Raw genomic sequence first — 16,596 nt, forward strand, 5'->3', positions numbered from 1 at the left:
TTTCTGGTACCCAGGGCTCGATCTGGACATTGAGAAGCTGGTCAACGCGTGTCCAACATGCATAGAATGGGGCAGCATGCCCCCTGCCCAACAACCCGTGCCTTGGCCAGACACAGAGGAGCCATGGTCTAGGGTCCATGTCGATTTTGCGGGTCCTGTAGAAGGTAACATGTTGTTGATCGTGGTTGATTCCCATATGAAATGGATTGAGGTTACCGCCATGAAGACCGCCAGTTCGGCAAAGACAATTGATGCACTGCAGACTGTGTTCAGCCGGTTCGGTTTGCCGAGGCCCCTGGTGACGGACAACGGGCCGCAGTTTACTAGCGAAGAGTTCAGGGCATTTATGAAGCACAATGGCATCGCTCATTTGCGGACAGCTCCCTACAAACCGCAGTCTAATGGCCTGGCGGAAAGAGCAGTATGGACTGTCAAACAGGGGTTAAACAAAAACACACGCGGCAGTTTGCAAGCTCGGCTGGACCACATTCTTTCGCATTATCGGCACACTCCCTTGCCAAATAGGCAAACCCCAGCTTCTATGCTTCCCGGATATCAGCCACGTTCTTTATTGCACAACGTCGTGTCACGACCATTCCCTTCTGCAGGTGCGTACAACAGTGGCCCACCGCTGAGCAAAGACGTCTGGTTCAAGAACTACGGAGTGGGTGACAAATGGAAACCAGGCGCGGTTGAGTCCACCGAAGGCTCGCGAATGGCAACGGTAAAGACTGCAGATGGGGAGCAACATCGCCGCCACCTCGACTAGCTAAAAACCAGGAGGACCAGCGTGGGAGGAGAAGCGGTGGAACCCAAGGCCCCCATGCAAGTACCAACGACTAAACGCAGCCAGAATGCAGCGGCAGACTCGCAGTCTCAAGGACACGACAGTAGTCACAGTCAGGCTCAAGTAGGCACTGTTGCGTTTCGCCTGCGACACGTGGTTTTGCCGGCGCGACTGCGGCGGGGCGGCAGACATTTTGGCCCGATCGTCGTCGCCGCAACACTCATCGGCAGGTGTTTCCAGGCGCGACTGCGGCGATGCGACCGCAAAGGATCACCCTCTCATTCCAGTCATTGTGCCCGAAACAGGCGATGCCAAAGCAGGGATCATCCTCTCATTCCAGTCATTGTGCCCGAAACAGGCGATGCCAAAGCAGGGATCATCCTCTCATTCCAGTCATTGTGCCCGAAACAGGCGATGCCAAAGCAGGGATCATCCTCTCATTACAGTCATTGTGCCCGACCGGCAGCGCTACAACAGGGTGCTACGAGATCGTGCTCGACATGGTGCTACGGCAGCGCTACAACAGGGTGCTACGAGATCGTGCTCGACAGGGTGCTACGAGATCGTGCTCGTCATGGTGCTACGGCATCGCTACGACAGTGTGCGTCACCATTAGCCCATTGTTCATTCACGTGCTCGTCTTTTGAGGGGTTCCTTCTTGCCCTCAACTGCGAGAGTATAAAAACAGCTGCCCCCGGACGCCAAAAGGAGGGCTCCGATTTCTTCTGTTGAGTGAAGTGCTCTCCCGTCTCTCTACTTCGGTCAAACCTGACCGCCGACTCTTTGCGATGTTAAAATAAACAAGTTGTTTTGTTGTTACCAGTCGACTCATGCTTTGCCGGGACCTTCGGATGCTTCCAGTTGTACCCCAGGCCGCCAGGCCAACGCTACCCTTGGGGCTTGCGACCCAGGTACAACCACGGGCGTCAGCGCCGAGTTCCCAACCGATCGCTCCAGTGTCGCGATCCAAAACAGCACCGACATTCGAACGCCGTCAGACGGGCGGGCTGAAGCCGAGGTTGCTACCAGCGAGCCGCAAGTGACTAACCGGGCTGAAGTGACACTGTGTAGGTTGAAGCGGAAGCCCCGGCCCCCAGACTGCTTCACTCCTTAAGGGGGAAGAATTGTTGTGAATCGGCATGCGCCGCTGACACGTGTTTGTTTTGTTAGATTCACCGGCCATGGCTCTTGTGAATCGGCAGTGGCTTCGGTGATGTCACAAGATAAAGACTATAAAAGCTACACTAACCTTTAATAAAGCGTTTGTTCTTTGCCAACTGCTTCTCGAGTTACTTCACGAACTCCGGCACCCGGCAATGAAAAAGGCACCCCCGGGACTTCTGCAGCACTCGTGCGCGCGTGCACGGACAATACGTAACCCCAACGAGGAATCTGCCATGCGAGTGTTTGCCGAGAAGACGGGGCTGGCTGAAAAGCTGGCACGCAGCTTCAGTAAGTATGAGGCCGCTGTCGTCGTCGTGCTAGGCCGCGCGACATCAAACGAAAATAACACTTATGTCACGCGAAGTGAATAAATACTGCATGTTTTTTCCCCTTTCATCGCACTCTCTCTGAGTTCCGTTTTCTACAGGTAAGTGGGCGATCTCATGCTATTCAGTTAAACAGTACTACCGTTTAGTACGTACCTTTTCCGAGCTCCGGTCAACTACGGTTTAACGAGGTTTCACTGTACCAATAACAGACAACGAATACTCACAAACACTGGCATTTATTTGTTCCTCTGATGAAACAGAGAGTCGAATGCTTTAACTTAGTGATCAATCAATTCCTCTAAAAAAGTACCTATTCGTAAAAAAAAAAAAAAGAGATGTGAATAGAATAAGCTCAAAATAATCCAGGGTGAAGTAAGAAAATCAGAACCTAGAGCCAACCAATACATGAATTGGTCAAACAGAACAATTTATAGGTACCAATGAGAATACTGGAAAAAATAAACAAACATAGAATTACATATATAGTTTAAACGGGCATGCAAACAGTAATTACTCAGATAGGAACAAACATAGATTACTTTTCAAATAATGAAAAGCCAGAATATGACAAAGCAAATTGGTGATTTTACAGACTTCATAATATCAAGGTTTAACTGTATCTTGAAATTTTTCTCAGCTAGAAAAGCCTTTGTGTGGACCAGTTCTCATAACTCATTTTGCTCTGTGCTCTGTAACGTGTTGAGAAATGATCTAGAGAAAATATGGCGACTCCAAAAAAGTGTTTCAGGCACCCTTTAAGCTTCAGCTCAGGAGTTGCCGTCTAAATACGTGGGAAAAAAGAGATAGCTTTTCTCGACAACTACTGCACCAAACTTGATGATGTTTGTTGGAGGTAAAAGAAATACAATCTAATGGATGTTGGTAGTGAATTTTTTATTTAGGCCACCAATCTCATAACAAAAATTGATGAAGATTACAAATTTTCAGAAAACAAAACCATGAAGTTTACAATTCAGCAATGAAAATGACATCAAAGTTCTGTAAAATGCATCGAATAGGACATCTAAAGCAGACAAAATTGATGTATTAAACAAGGCTTTCAACCGTGCGGTTAATTACTGGCACCCTGTCAACGTTTAACAGCCGAGCTCTGTCCAGTGAGGCTAGCATAGCAGGACTCATTGAGGAACTATCAGCCATTCTTTGGGGTATCCTCGGCCTTAGAGAGATTAGAAAAACCAGTGAGGCTTATACATTGATGAATAACGGCCAAGTCCTCTGCTATAGAGGTCATCCCAGAAAAGAAGCAATACGTGGTGGGATTCCTAATCCATAAGGACATAGCGGGCAACATTGACGAATTCTACAGCATTAATGAGAGGGAAGCAGTCATCTTCATCAACAGCCTATTTATATCCACTGCAGGACGAAGGCCTCTCCCTGTGATCTGCAATTACCCCTGTCCTGCGCCAACCGATTCCAACTGGCACCAGCAAATTTCCTAATTTCGTCACACCACCTAGTCTTCTGCCGCCCTCTACGGCCCTTCCGTTCTCTTGGTACCCATTCTGTCACCCTAATGGTCCAACGGTTATCTGATATGCGCATTATATGACCTGCCCAGCGCCATTCTTTTCTCTTGATGTCTGTTAGAATATCGTCTGTACCCGTTATCCAAACTGCTCTCTTTCTTTCTATTAAAAGTTATGCCTAGCATTCTTCGTTCCATCGCTCTTTGTGTGGTCCTTAACTTGTTCTCAAACTTCTTTGTCAGTCTCCAGGTCTCTGTCCCATATGTCAGCACTGGTAAAATGCCCTTATTGTATACTTTCCTTTTCAATGATAATGGGGGTAGCAGCGGTCATAATCAAACTTAACAAGAGGTATAGATTAAAGGTAGTACAAGCCTACACTCCAACATCAAGTCCCGATAATGAAGACGTATATCAGTTTTATGAAGATGTTCAATTAGCGATGAGAAAAGTGCAAACTCAATATACTGTAGTAATGGGCGACTTCAATGCAAAAGTGGGGAAAAAGCAGGCTGGTGAACAAGCAATTGGCAAGTACGGCATAGATTCTAGGAACGCTACAGCAGATATCCTAGTAGAAATCGCAGAAAGCTTCGAATAACGAACACCTTTTTCAGCAAGCGTAGCAACAGCCCTAATGGTGAAACAAGAAGTGAAATTGAATTCATACTTTCTGCTGTCGCAGCATGGTGCAGGATGTAGAAGTGATAGGCAGGGTAAAGTGCAGTGATCATAGGCTAGTAAGGGCTAGGATTCACTCCATTTGAAGAGAGAAAGAGTAAAATTGGTCAAGAAGAAACAGGTCAACCACGAGGCAGTTAGGGTAAAAGCATACAAATTCAGGCTGGTACTTGCAAATAAATATGCAGCCTTAGAACAGAGAGATGAAGATGACATAGAGGTAATGAATAAAACTATAACTAGGCTGGCTATTGAGGCAGCAATTGAAATGGGAGGCAAGGCACCAAGGCGATCAGTAGGCAAGCGCTCCGAAGTAACAGAGGACCTAATAAAGGAACGACAAAGAATGAAAGTGTCCAACTCAAGAGATAAGATAGAATTCGAGGAACTGTCAAAACTGACCAAAAAGGTGAAAATAACTGCTATTCGAAACTATAATGTGAGAAAGACTGAAGAAGCCATAAAAAATGGATGCAGCCTGAAATCAGTAAGAAAGAAACTTGGCATAGGACAAAGCAAGATGTATGCACTAAAATATAAGCAGGGTAAATATCATCAGCAATCTCAAAGGTATAGTAAAAGCAGCGCAGGAATTCTATAAGGTCACGTACAGTACCCAGAGGAGACAGGATACCTCCACTCAAACAGTAATGAACAGGATTTTGAAACTCGTCCTATAACTAGCAATGAGGTCAGAAGAGCCTCGCAAGACATGAAACGAGGAAGCGCGGCAGAGGAAGGTGGAATAACAGTCAATTTAATCAAAGAGGGAGGAGACAATGCTTGGAAAACTGGCAGCTCTACGTATTTACAAAGTGTCTATTGACTGCAAGGGTCCCAGAAAACTGGAGGAATGCAAACATTATACTAATCAACAAAAAGGGAGACGTTAAGGAATTCAAAAATTATGCGCCCATGAGCTTACTCCCAGTATTACATAAAATATTCACCAAAATAATCTCCAATAAAGTAAGGGCAACACTGGACTTTAGTCAACCAAGGGAACAGGCTGGCTTCAGGAAGGGGTACTCTACAATGGATCACGCCCACGTCATCATTCGGGTAATCGAGAAACCTGCAGAGTACAATAAGCCTCTCTGTATTGTTATCATAGATTACGAAAAAGCATTTGTTTCAGTAGAGATACCAGCAGTCATAGCGGCATTACGTAATCAAGGAGTATAGACCGCTTCCGTAAATACCTTGGAAAATATCTTGAGAGATTCCATAGCTACATTAATTCTACACAAGTAGGAAGGTACCTATAAAGAAAGGGGTCAGAAAGGGAAACAATCTCTCCACTGCGTGCTTGGAAAAAGCATTCAAGCTATTAAACTGGGAAGGCTTAAGATTAAGGATTGAAGGCGAATATCTCAGCAACCTTCGGTTTGTCGATGACGTTCTATTCAGCAACTTAGCAGACGTGTTATAACAAATGATTGAGAACTTTAACAGAGAGAATGTAAAAGTGTCGTTGAAGATTAATAAGCAGAAAACAAAGATAATGCTGAATTGATTGGCAAGGGAACAAGAGTTAAGGATCGCAAGTCAGCCTCTAGAGTCCGTGAAGGAGTACGTTCACCTAGGTCAACTAATCACAGGGAACCCTGACCATGAGAAGGAAATTCATAGAATAATAAAGATGGGTTGAATTGCATACGGAAAGCATTGTCAGCTCCTCACTGGGAGCTTACCATTATAATTGAAAAGGATGGTGCACAATCTGTGCATTTTACTGGTGCTGACATATGAGGCAGAGACTTGGAGATTGACAAAGAAGCTTGAGAATTTGTTGAGGACTGCGCAAAGAGCGATGGAACGAAGTATGCTAGGCATCACATTAAGAGACAGAAAAAGAGCAGTTTGGATCAGAGAGCAAATGGGGATAGTCGATATTGTAATGCACATTAAGAGAAAAAAATGGAGCTAGGCAGGTCATGCAATGTGTTAGATAACCGCTGGACCATTAGGGTTACAGAATGGGTACCAAGAGAAGGGAAACGCAGTCAAATATGGTAAAAGGCTAGGTGGAGCGATGAAATTAGGAAATTCGCAGGCGCTAGTTGGAATCGGTTGGCACAGGAATGGGGTAATTGCAGATTGCAGGGAGAGGCCTTCAACCCACAGTGGACATAAAATAGGCTGATGATGATGACATTTGCAAGGTCCCCGAAAACAATGTGACAATTTCACAAAAGATATAAATTGATAAAACAAATTTGTACACTTTGTATTATTATCATATACAGCTTACAGAACTACAATACCAATTCCAGGTGCAGAGCTACAAATTTATAAACATATTGCTTCAATTTTTTGTTTCAAGCTGAACAAACTTTGTAAATTCCTGTTATAACATTCAGGCCTTAACCAAAAATCTGCTTCCAGCAATCGCCAGAATTCAATCTAATCTCTCAGATGTAACAAATTTCCTTATAATCAGTCCACTGGTTATCTCAGAAAAGCATTACTGCGTTTTACATGCGTTTATAGGCGGCATCGGAGTGGGGCCCGAGCGAAAGCGTCCGCTTAGGAGCATGTGGAGACACTTGTGCTACCTGATGCTGTTGAACACTACGTAACATGCTGCACGTATGTAGATTTTTAACTGAGACTAGTTCAAAGAGATTGTTGACCTACCCTAGAGTATCATGGTGCTGTGCTCTTTTAAGCCTGTTAAAGTGATGAGGACGTGGAGCAGAGGGCGAAACTATATGGACACTCATCTGGATGAAGGCACTGGTGTGTCTTCAGGGCATTCTGCAACGAGAATCTCTGAAGGCTGAGTGGGCATTGAACAGGCTTCCCGCTTCATGTGTTTTTGGAGGCTGGACTTGAATGAGAACCTCTTAGAGCATGAAGGGCACTGATATGGCTTCTCGCCTGTGTGAGAGCGCATATGGACTGTCATGTGACTCTTGCGTGAGAAGCGCTGAGAGCATGAAGGGCACTGATATGGCTTCAAGCCTGTGTGGGTGTACAAGTGGGATATCAGTTGGCCCTTTAACACGAATCTCTGAGAGCATGAAGGGCACTTAAATGGCTTCTCGCCTGTGTGGGTGCGCAGGTGCTGATTGAGGGCGTTCTTTCGTGAGTAGCTCCGAGAGCATGAAGGACACTGATATGGCTTCTCGCCTGTGTGGCTGCGCATGTGAACAATTAAGCGGCTTTTGTGAAAAAAGCCCCGAGAGCATGAAGTGCACTGATATGGCGTCTCGCCTGTGTGGGTGTACAGGTGGGCTTCCAGTTGGCCCTTTACCAAGAATCTCTGAGGGCATGAAGGGCACTTAAATGCCTCCTCGCGTGTGTGGATGGGCAGGTGCTTATTGAGGGCGCTCTTTCGTGAGTAGCTCCGAGAGCATGAAGGACACTGATATGGCTTCTCGCCTGTGTGGCTGCGCATGTGAACAATTAAGCGGCTTTTCTGAAAAAAGCCCAGAGAGCATGAAGCGCACTGATATGGCTTCTCGCCTGTGTGGGTGTACAGGTGGGCTTCCAGTTGGCCCTTTACCAAGAATCTCTGAGAGCATGAAGGGCACTTAAATGGCTTCTCGCGTGTGTGTTTGCGCAGGTGCTGATTGAGGGTGCTCTTTCGTGTGAAGCGCTGAGAGCATGAAGGACACTGATATGGCTTCTCGCCTGTGTGGCTGCGCATGTGAACAATTAAGCGGCATTTCAAGAAAAAGCCACGAGAGCATGAAGTGCACTGATATGGCTTCTCGCCGGTGTGGGTGATCACATGGGCATTCAGGCTAACCTTGTGTGAGAAGCTCCGAGAACATGAAGGGCAGTGATATGGCTTCTCACCAGTGTGGGAGCGCAGGTGATTCTCTAATTTGGATCTGTAGACGAAGCCCTTAGAACAGAAAGAGCACTGATATGGCTTCTCGCCGGTGAGGTTGTTGATCACATGGGCTTGCAGGTGACCCTTGCTTGAGAAGCTCTGAGAAAATGAAGGACACTCAAACGGCTTCTCGGCAGTATGGACACTGGCATGTGCTTCCAGAAGAAATAGTTCATTAGCCTCATAGTCACACAGGTGACATCGGTGGAGGCATCCTTGCCTTGAGTTGTCACGTTTGGCAGTGGATGGAGAAATACAGGGCCTCGACGCTGCACAAATAAAACAAAAGCGCTTAAGAGTTATTATGAAATGCGAAAAAAGAACACAGATGCTAAATTTAATAACAAGCCGCATTTTTTTTATTTGAGATATTCTGGGTGATCTTAAGTGGGATGAAACAAAAATCTTCTAATGGCCCTTTTTAATTTACTCAACATTTTTGCACTTGAATGCTTCATGTCGCCGTTTGTGAAGTTCGCTTACAAGAAGTATATTTTCAGAAGGCTAAAAAATCGCAAATGAGAGAATGTGGAGTGTTTAACTACTCTCTTGGATTCCTACGACTCTTAGAGAAGAATAAAAATGCTAGGATCAAGCTAGCTCCTTTATCCTTAATGAGCACTTGAGGCCTGGAGGCCTAATTTGGCACTTGCAAAAGTTGTTGCGATTCTCTGGCACAAAAAATTTGTCTCGTATGAGACTTCATCAGCGGGTTTCCACTTGATCACACACTGAACTTTGGCAATGTTTTCATAAGTTGAGATTGCAAGGAGCTGGCTAGGAAATAACATATTTTTCCCCATATAACCCACAAACACGTACAAGCCGTATCCTCTCTCAGAACAGCGCAGAAGGAAAAAAATAATGTGTGTATATAACGTATGGAAATAACTGCATACAACCCTCAGATGTTTACAATAACAGCATCCGTTTGGAGATAAATGACTTGTCCACGTAGTATCTTCAGCCAGTGACTCTGCTTTGCTGTTTTCAGAGACTGGAGCCGGGCCATTAAGCATGGCTTATTGAGACCCAAGTTATACTTTGCCAGTGCCATGTGCACTATTCACTAACTGCTAAACGCTAAATGGCGACCCATGTAGAGGAAGAAAATGAAAATGAAAGTGCCGGAGGGGAGAAGCGAGCTTCCACACAGAGGTGGGAAAAACTGTGGGGCTCCTCAGGAGATAACAAAAGTGTGGGTAGTCAAGAAATTTGCCCGGAAGTGTGGCTTTATGGCAGCGCACATTGCACTGCCATGGACCCGCACCTCAAATCGAAATCCCAATAATTCATACGCTGATCCTGTCCTCACAGTAAAATTTTTCCGGGAACCGACAAGGAATAGTGCAAACCAACCGCTCCCTTTGCAAAGTGCAATGCATTTTAACATACTAACAGGTGAAGGTATTGTAGTGTTTGCGCAGGGAGGCACCGAGCACCGTCGGTGGCTCCAAAGGAACGACATCCACACTAGTTTCATACCCTTCGCCCAACTTATATATATATATATATATATATATATACGACGATCGATCCAGAATTAAGGTTTCCATGAATTTTATAAATAGACAACATTTGCTATTAGCATAGAAATTTACATCATTGGAAAAATGAAACTTTGCTCTATTTTCATACATAATCGCCATCTCTTTCTAGGCATTTTTGTAAAAGGTGCTCCAATTTCTGTATCCTAGTGTCGTAGGACTCCGCCGCCAACCTGGTGAGGAAGCGTTTCACCTCTTCTTTGGCTTCATAGTTGCAACAGAAGCGTTGGCCATTCAAATGTTCCTTTAACTTGGGGAACAAGTGATAATCGCTAGGCGCAAGGTCTGGAGTGTACAGTGAGTGGGGCAAGACAGTTCACCCAAAGTTTGTCAAAACTACGTGGCTTTGATTGGAGAAGTGAAGTCGGGCGTTGTCGTGAAAAAGCATTACACCGGCTGCCAGTCGTCCTCGCTGGCAGTTCTGGATAGCTCGCCCGAGTTTCATTAGTGTTGCACAATAACTGTCCTGAGTTGACTGTTGCCCCACGTTCGATGAAATCCATCAGCAGTATCCCGCTACGGTCCCAAGAAACACTGGCCATGACTTTGCCAGCAAAAGGAGTTCGTTTGAATTTCTTTGCGACTGCCGACTCTGGGTGATGCCACTGTTTGGATTTTTGTTTCGTTTCAACCACATTTCGTCTCCCGTAACAATCGAGTAACTACACTTCCTTATCTTCTTGACACTCTTGAAGAAACTGGCAAGCACAGTCAAAGCATTTCTTCTTGTGGTCTGATGTCAATAGCCATGGTACCCATTGAGCACAACACTTGTGATACCCCAATTTTTCAGTCAAAGCACTTTGCACTGTACTGTAAGAACTCCCAGGAATCTGAGCAACAAGTTCACGGACGCTGATCCTTCTGTTTTGAAGCACTTCGCATTGGGCCATCCGAAACTGACAGTCTTCCACTACGTTCTTCATCGTGGACTTCCTTTCGACCGGCACTCAACTTCTTGCACCACTTTCGGACGTGTTGAATGGCCATACACTTGTCACCATACACCTCTGATAACTGACGATGAATATCCACAGGTGGAGTCCCTGTGGCATGCAAAAAGCGAATTACGAAACGAATCTAACACTTGGCAGAAATCAATAATGGAAACCTCCATATCGCACGGCTGCTCAGCCAAGAATGAGCCAACAGCGAAGCGTGGCCGGGGGGAATCAACAGTGGGGGAACAGCTGCGCGCAGCAGTATTGCCAGACTTCACCTTGCGCGTTAAATATGCAACAGGTATAACAAAACATAACCTAAACAGTTGGATAAAAGGAAGGCAGGCAACTGTAAGCAGTGATGGAAGTGGCACTTGGTCTTTTTGAACAGCTTCCAGCAGAAAAAAATCGCAGTTTGGAGCAGAAATAGATGCTTTTAGAGCAACAAAAGAATGCTTTTGAGCAGCAACTTACTACTCCAGTGCAAGAAAGACACACTGTGTAAGTTAGTACTTTCTGAAATATTGCATACAACACGTGTTATGCTAAGATGCCAGTATTTTTTCTCCAACTTGCTCTTCCATTTTTTTTTTATACAAGACGATGAAGATAAGTGCTAACTTAATCCTATTTCACAGTTAAATCTGTATTCAAACGAAGAGTTAATCTCCCCATCAAGCCACGCATCATAATTGGGTGGCTGTACCATATCGACACTATATATCCCTACCATTGAAATTACTAGCTGAGCAAGTTGGTAGATGATCAGAAGCATGACTTAGCAGTGAAAATACAGATGGAACAGAAACAATCATGTTATTTTAACTGCCTTCGCAGGAATAGATTCAACAGCATCTGTGTTGCGTGATTTGTACACCCGTGGCTACCTCCGTCTCCCATTATCGTATTTTTTTTTCTATGTCGAAGCTGCCTAGTCATAATAAAATGTGCCTCAGAGTTCCACAGAGTTCCACAGTGCCATATTGGAGTAGAGAAACATGCCAAGAGACGAGCTCCTGCCACTCTAGTCAAGCATCTCACGGGAAGGACAATGACGCAGCTGCCTATGAACACCAAGCTTCTAGAGCTTGAGACAGTGCCACCCCAGCAAGTGACTGCAAGACTTAAGGAGACACGCCACTGCAAACAGACATACTACAACTGAGGTGCAAGAGACCTGGAGAGTCTGCACCCTGGGTCTGTGCGACAAGTGAACAGGTGCGGTCACAGAAAACCGCACACCCAGTTCCTACATTGTGGCAAATGAACATGATGAAGAGCTTTGTTGCAACAGAGAGCATCCCCGCTCCCACAGCCACACATCAACAGCAGCAATGATGTTACAGCAGACAGGACCCCAACCCCGGGCACGAAGGTGAAGCTCAAGAGAGTGCTGAAAGCCACGTGCTGCCGAAAGTCACGATGCTACATGGAGTGCGGCTAAAGCCTTAGTTACAAAATAGTAATTTTTTTTCACTAAACAAAGGTAGATGTAGCCAGCAACATCGTCATACACATCACCAGTATAACTAGTGCCACATCCCTCCTTAATTAGTTATAATCAAAGCGCACCTGTAAAACGTCTGTTTCTTAGTGGCCAAAATGTGCAGTTGCGTGTGAAGCAGGGTCCACAGGATAGGCAACGCAAAAAGAAGTACAAACAGAGTACAAGTAGAAGCAGATGAGTGATTTCATAATGTGCCACCGTGCTGTATATCTGCCTCTACTACTAACAGGTACAAGGCTCAAGGTGTGACCCGACCAAGCACACACTACAGTGTTGAGCTTGGCCCAAAGGCCATGATGCTACATGGTTGAACACAGCGAGGCGGTGTCCTGCAGCGTAACTGGTGCCACCTGATCCCCTTTGTTGCTGCAAGAGAACCGCAGACAACTTCACCAGGTATGCAAGAGCCACCGCAGCATTTTGTTGCAGTCCGAGGACCACCGTCTTCCAGCACAACAGGTTCAGGAACTGCCCAGGGACAGTCCTCTATGGACAGTGATCGAGTAGTGTGGACATTTAGTGGCCAACGTCTTCTTTCCCCAGATCACCTACACCTTTGTTTCCTGGCCTCACCTCTCTCCTCTGGTGTTCCAAGAGGGGAGATGTAGAGGATGCCACTGTTCTCTATGCGAAAATTTCGTGGCTCCCTCTGGATTTTGGTTGACTGTATATGTTCTGGCCTTAGAATAATTGGTACTTGTTCATTTGGAATTGAGCGTGTCAGGCGTCTGTCTTTCTGTGTGGTCACAACAAGTGGTATGGGCCTACAAGCCTACACCGGTCATATTCACACATAAAAGATGTGAGGAACATTGTGGAAACATAGCATCACGCATAGCACCATCAAAAGAAGTAGCACTAAATAGCAGCTTAGCAATGTAGCTGGAATAAGTCTAAGAAAATTTCTTGGACTTCAAGACAGCCAAACTTTAGAGCGCAATTGAGCGTGAGTAGAACTATCAGTGGTTGGGCCACATTACTTAATATTCACCTTCATTGTTTACATATGGGTTACTGAACACGTGCCCTTTGCATTACGGCGAGCAGTTGCTGAAGCAAGTCTTCGATTCTCTAGCCACAAAAATCCGAGATAAACAGGGTAACAGTATGAAATGCAAGGCAAGAAACAGTACATGGAAACGCTACATAGAGTGCCATTGAAATTTGCAAGAGCTCACCTACTCATGCATTATCTGCAACAGCAAGCACCACGAAGAAGGAAAATTTTTTTTAATGATCGATGCGTAAAACCAAGTGGCAACAACAGCAAGAAGCGTAAGAACCAGTTTAAACCTTTGCACCGTGAGAGAAGAAAGGCCAAGCTGAAAGCCCAAATGCACCCCATTCACAATGGCAGATTCAACAAAGAGCAACAGCACTCAATAAAAGATAAAAGCTGCACACAACCAATCTACCAACCACAAACGCACTGCAAGGGACAAGGAAACAAGCTGCTCTAAAATTGCACCCAAGTGTCCCAACGTGCGTGGTCTGACTTTAAAGGGACTGACAATCAATTTTCATTGCACCCTTTTTTTATTTTACTGCAATGGAAAGCTTATCAGTCAAAGTCTGTAATCATGAAGTGCTAACATAGAAAAAGCCATGCACCAACTTTTATCAAAATTTTTCAATCTGCGGTAAGCATGTAGTTCACTGGAAGCATGTTGAAAACAGTGAAAGGTGAGCATACGCGCGAGTATACACCGGCAATAGTGGGAAGCAGACGACAAATGTGGCCGCAGCCATAAGGAAGTATGATTTTGCTTATCAAGTCTATATTCCAGCGATTCATGTTTTCTAAATTATTAAATTATTTGTGCAATAACAGCTACATGTTTTCGCAGTTTCCTGTCCAACGTGCCACAGTCTTAAGGCAGCCGTGTCACTGAAATGGCTGAGTGGATGTAGAGGTAATTCTTAAGAGTGGAAATTGCAAAAAGAAAAAGAAAGCCTCACAGGTTTTATTATGTGTAGGTATGTTGTTGCGCCATATAGGACTAATTTCTCAGATTGAATACAATAAAATTGGAATATTGCCCGAAGCGAAACAAATGTAGAATATGTTTCAAATAGTTTTCAAAAGATGAACAGGTATTACGAAATATACCTTACAAAGAGATTAAAGATGCCAATGATCAAGTGATCCTGAGTAAGTCTTACTGCGATTTCTGACTGGTGCGACACCTGGGAAATGAAACTTATTGAAGAAAAAACGGTTTTTATGCGCATTACCTACAAAAAACACCCTCTAGCATATCAATACACTATTAATCAATCCGCGGTCTCTGAAACAGACTCCTTTAAATATTTGGGTGTAACCATCAACAATCGTCTAACCTGGTCGCAACATGATAATGTTTGTGCGTCTGCTCGACGTAAACTCGGCCTACTGAGACACAAGCTGAAACATTCTCCTCAGTCCGTGAAACAATTGGCATTCGACACACTAGTAAGGTTTCGAATAGAATATGCTTGCATCGTCTAGAACCCATTCATGAAAAAAAATGTTTAAAAACTGGAAAACAAACAGGCTTGCCGTCCACTACATATATACTTCTTATGGACGTTACGACTCCCCCTCTCAATTGATTAATGAAAATAATATTGCCACCCTAGAATCCCGAAGAAAGGTAGCACGCCTAATGTTGCTTTTCCACCTTTGGAAAAGGGAACTACAAATTTGTCATTCACCCTTTCTCCAGCCGCTACCAGCTAGAGGTACCAGAAATTATCACCCCGACAAGATAACCCCTATTTTCGCGAGTACAAATTGCTTTAAATATTCCTTTTTTCCTAGAACAATCAATGACTGGAACTCTCTGCCGGCCGATGTATTCCTGTCCAATAACATATTACATGCCATTCAAAAACTGCATTTCAAATAAATGTGTGACCGCATGAGTAGTTTCATGCATGTTAGCATGAAAAAAAAAAAGAAACCTGCGTGAAAACTGTGTAATCTGGTACTGTAAATATTTCTCTCCTTTCAATTCAATCCCTTGCATTGTATGCTTGTAGAATGTGTTTTTTATGGATTTATATCATCCTTCAATGTATCTCATATTTCATATGCACTTCTTTTTTTTTTAACGTATTTAATTGCATTACTGTATGAACGAATTCCCTCCTGCCTGGGTCACAAGCTGGCCTGCAGTATTCTGTAAATAAAGAAATAAAAATAAAAAAGAAACTATGTGCACGTCCTGGTGTTCATAACATTGGCAAGTTCTTTTAGTTCCATCGCACATTATGAAGAACTGTTTATTAAAAGCACCAATGGAGCAGAAGGAATGAATGAGGAAATGACTCGCATACAAAGGATCTTCAGAGATTGCAAATGGTCTCTGTATAACCAGGAAAGTCTAGCTGCCGCAGAAGCATATACAGCCTCTACTACGCGCGCTCTGATTTGTTATGCCAATACTATGCCTACGGCGGTGGCATTTATCACGCCTTTGCTTCCATTTGAGGTTTATTTCTGTACATGTAATCTTTTTAAGTGTTTGAAGGCTATTAGGATATATTTGCAATTACAAAGTGCCTACTATAAAGCATCAACTATTTGCACACCCTTAATGTAAACAGTTAAGCCTTGTATTTGTTATCTTAAAAGCATGTCCTGTGCACAATTTTGTTGGTGAGGAAATTCCTGATGAGAGACCAGCGAAACTGGAATTCACAAAGAACCTTTTCAAATTTCAAAAAGAAAGGATTGGCCCAATTTCTTGCCTTCTGAGCACAAACATATTATACAGTGCAGGTTGATAAGCCCAAATCAAAATGTCAAGTTGATACAAATATTTCTACAAATATATGTCATACTAGTACTTAAGAAATGCTGGTACATTAGTTGCAATTAAATGTATGAATGAATTTGGCATGGTGGACTTGACATTCGACCCAAACTTAAATTACTTATTTATGTTACGTATAACAGCTTCTTTCTATGCTAATAATGAACTTCGAAATGTCGTCCCTCAACTTATCTTGAGCCCCAGATACAATCAAATGCTAACATCGCTATATCGCATGCTGTCATTCAAGCATAGAAATACCAACAACAGACAATGATTACTCACAAACACTAGCATTTATTTGATGCTCTGATGAAACAGACAGTCGAAAGCTAACTTAGTGAACAATCAATTCCTCTAAAAAAGTACCCATTTGTAAAAAAAAAAACATGTGAATAGAATAAGCTCAAAATAATCCAGGGTGAGGCAAGAAAACTACAACCTAGAGCCAACCAATACATGAATTGGTCAAACAGAACAATTTCATAGGTACCAATGAGAATACT

General features: G+C 44.0%; 1 protein-coding gene and 1 long non-coding RNA gene across 9 annotated transcripts in view; both read right to left on the reverse strand.

Moving 5' to 3' along the window:
* The window catches only part of LOC142589965 (uncharacterized), a 181,873-nt gene that overhangs the window by 63,886 nt on the left and 101,391 nt on the right, over positions 1–16,596 (reverse strand). The window lies entirely within an intron of this gene.
* The window catches only part of LOC142589958 (uncharacterized), a 40,621-nt gene continuing 27,182 nt past the window's right edge, over positions 3,158–16,596 (reverse strand). For 7 of the 8 annotated variants that reach the window (XM_075701698.1, XM_075701696.1, XM_075701701.1 and 4 more), the window contains one exon: positions 3,158–8,567. In XM_075701698.1, the coding sequence (XP_075557813.1) occupies positions 7,177–8,567 (1,391 nt within the window). In that variant the 3' untranslated portion in view covers positions 3,158–7,176. Of the gene's footprint in view, positions 8,568–9,858; positions 10,892–16,596 lie in introns of those variants that run through there. The other variant, XM_075701702.1, reaches the window with a different exon arrangement.

Source organism: Dermacentor variabilis, chromosome 8 (genome assembly GCF_050947875.1).
Source record: "Dermacentor variabilis isolate Ectoservices chromosome 8, ASM5094787v1, whole genome shotgun sequence".
NCBI lineage: Eukaryota > Metazoa > Arthropoda > Arachnida > Ixodida > Ixodidae > Dermacentor > Dermacentor variabilis.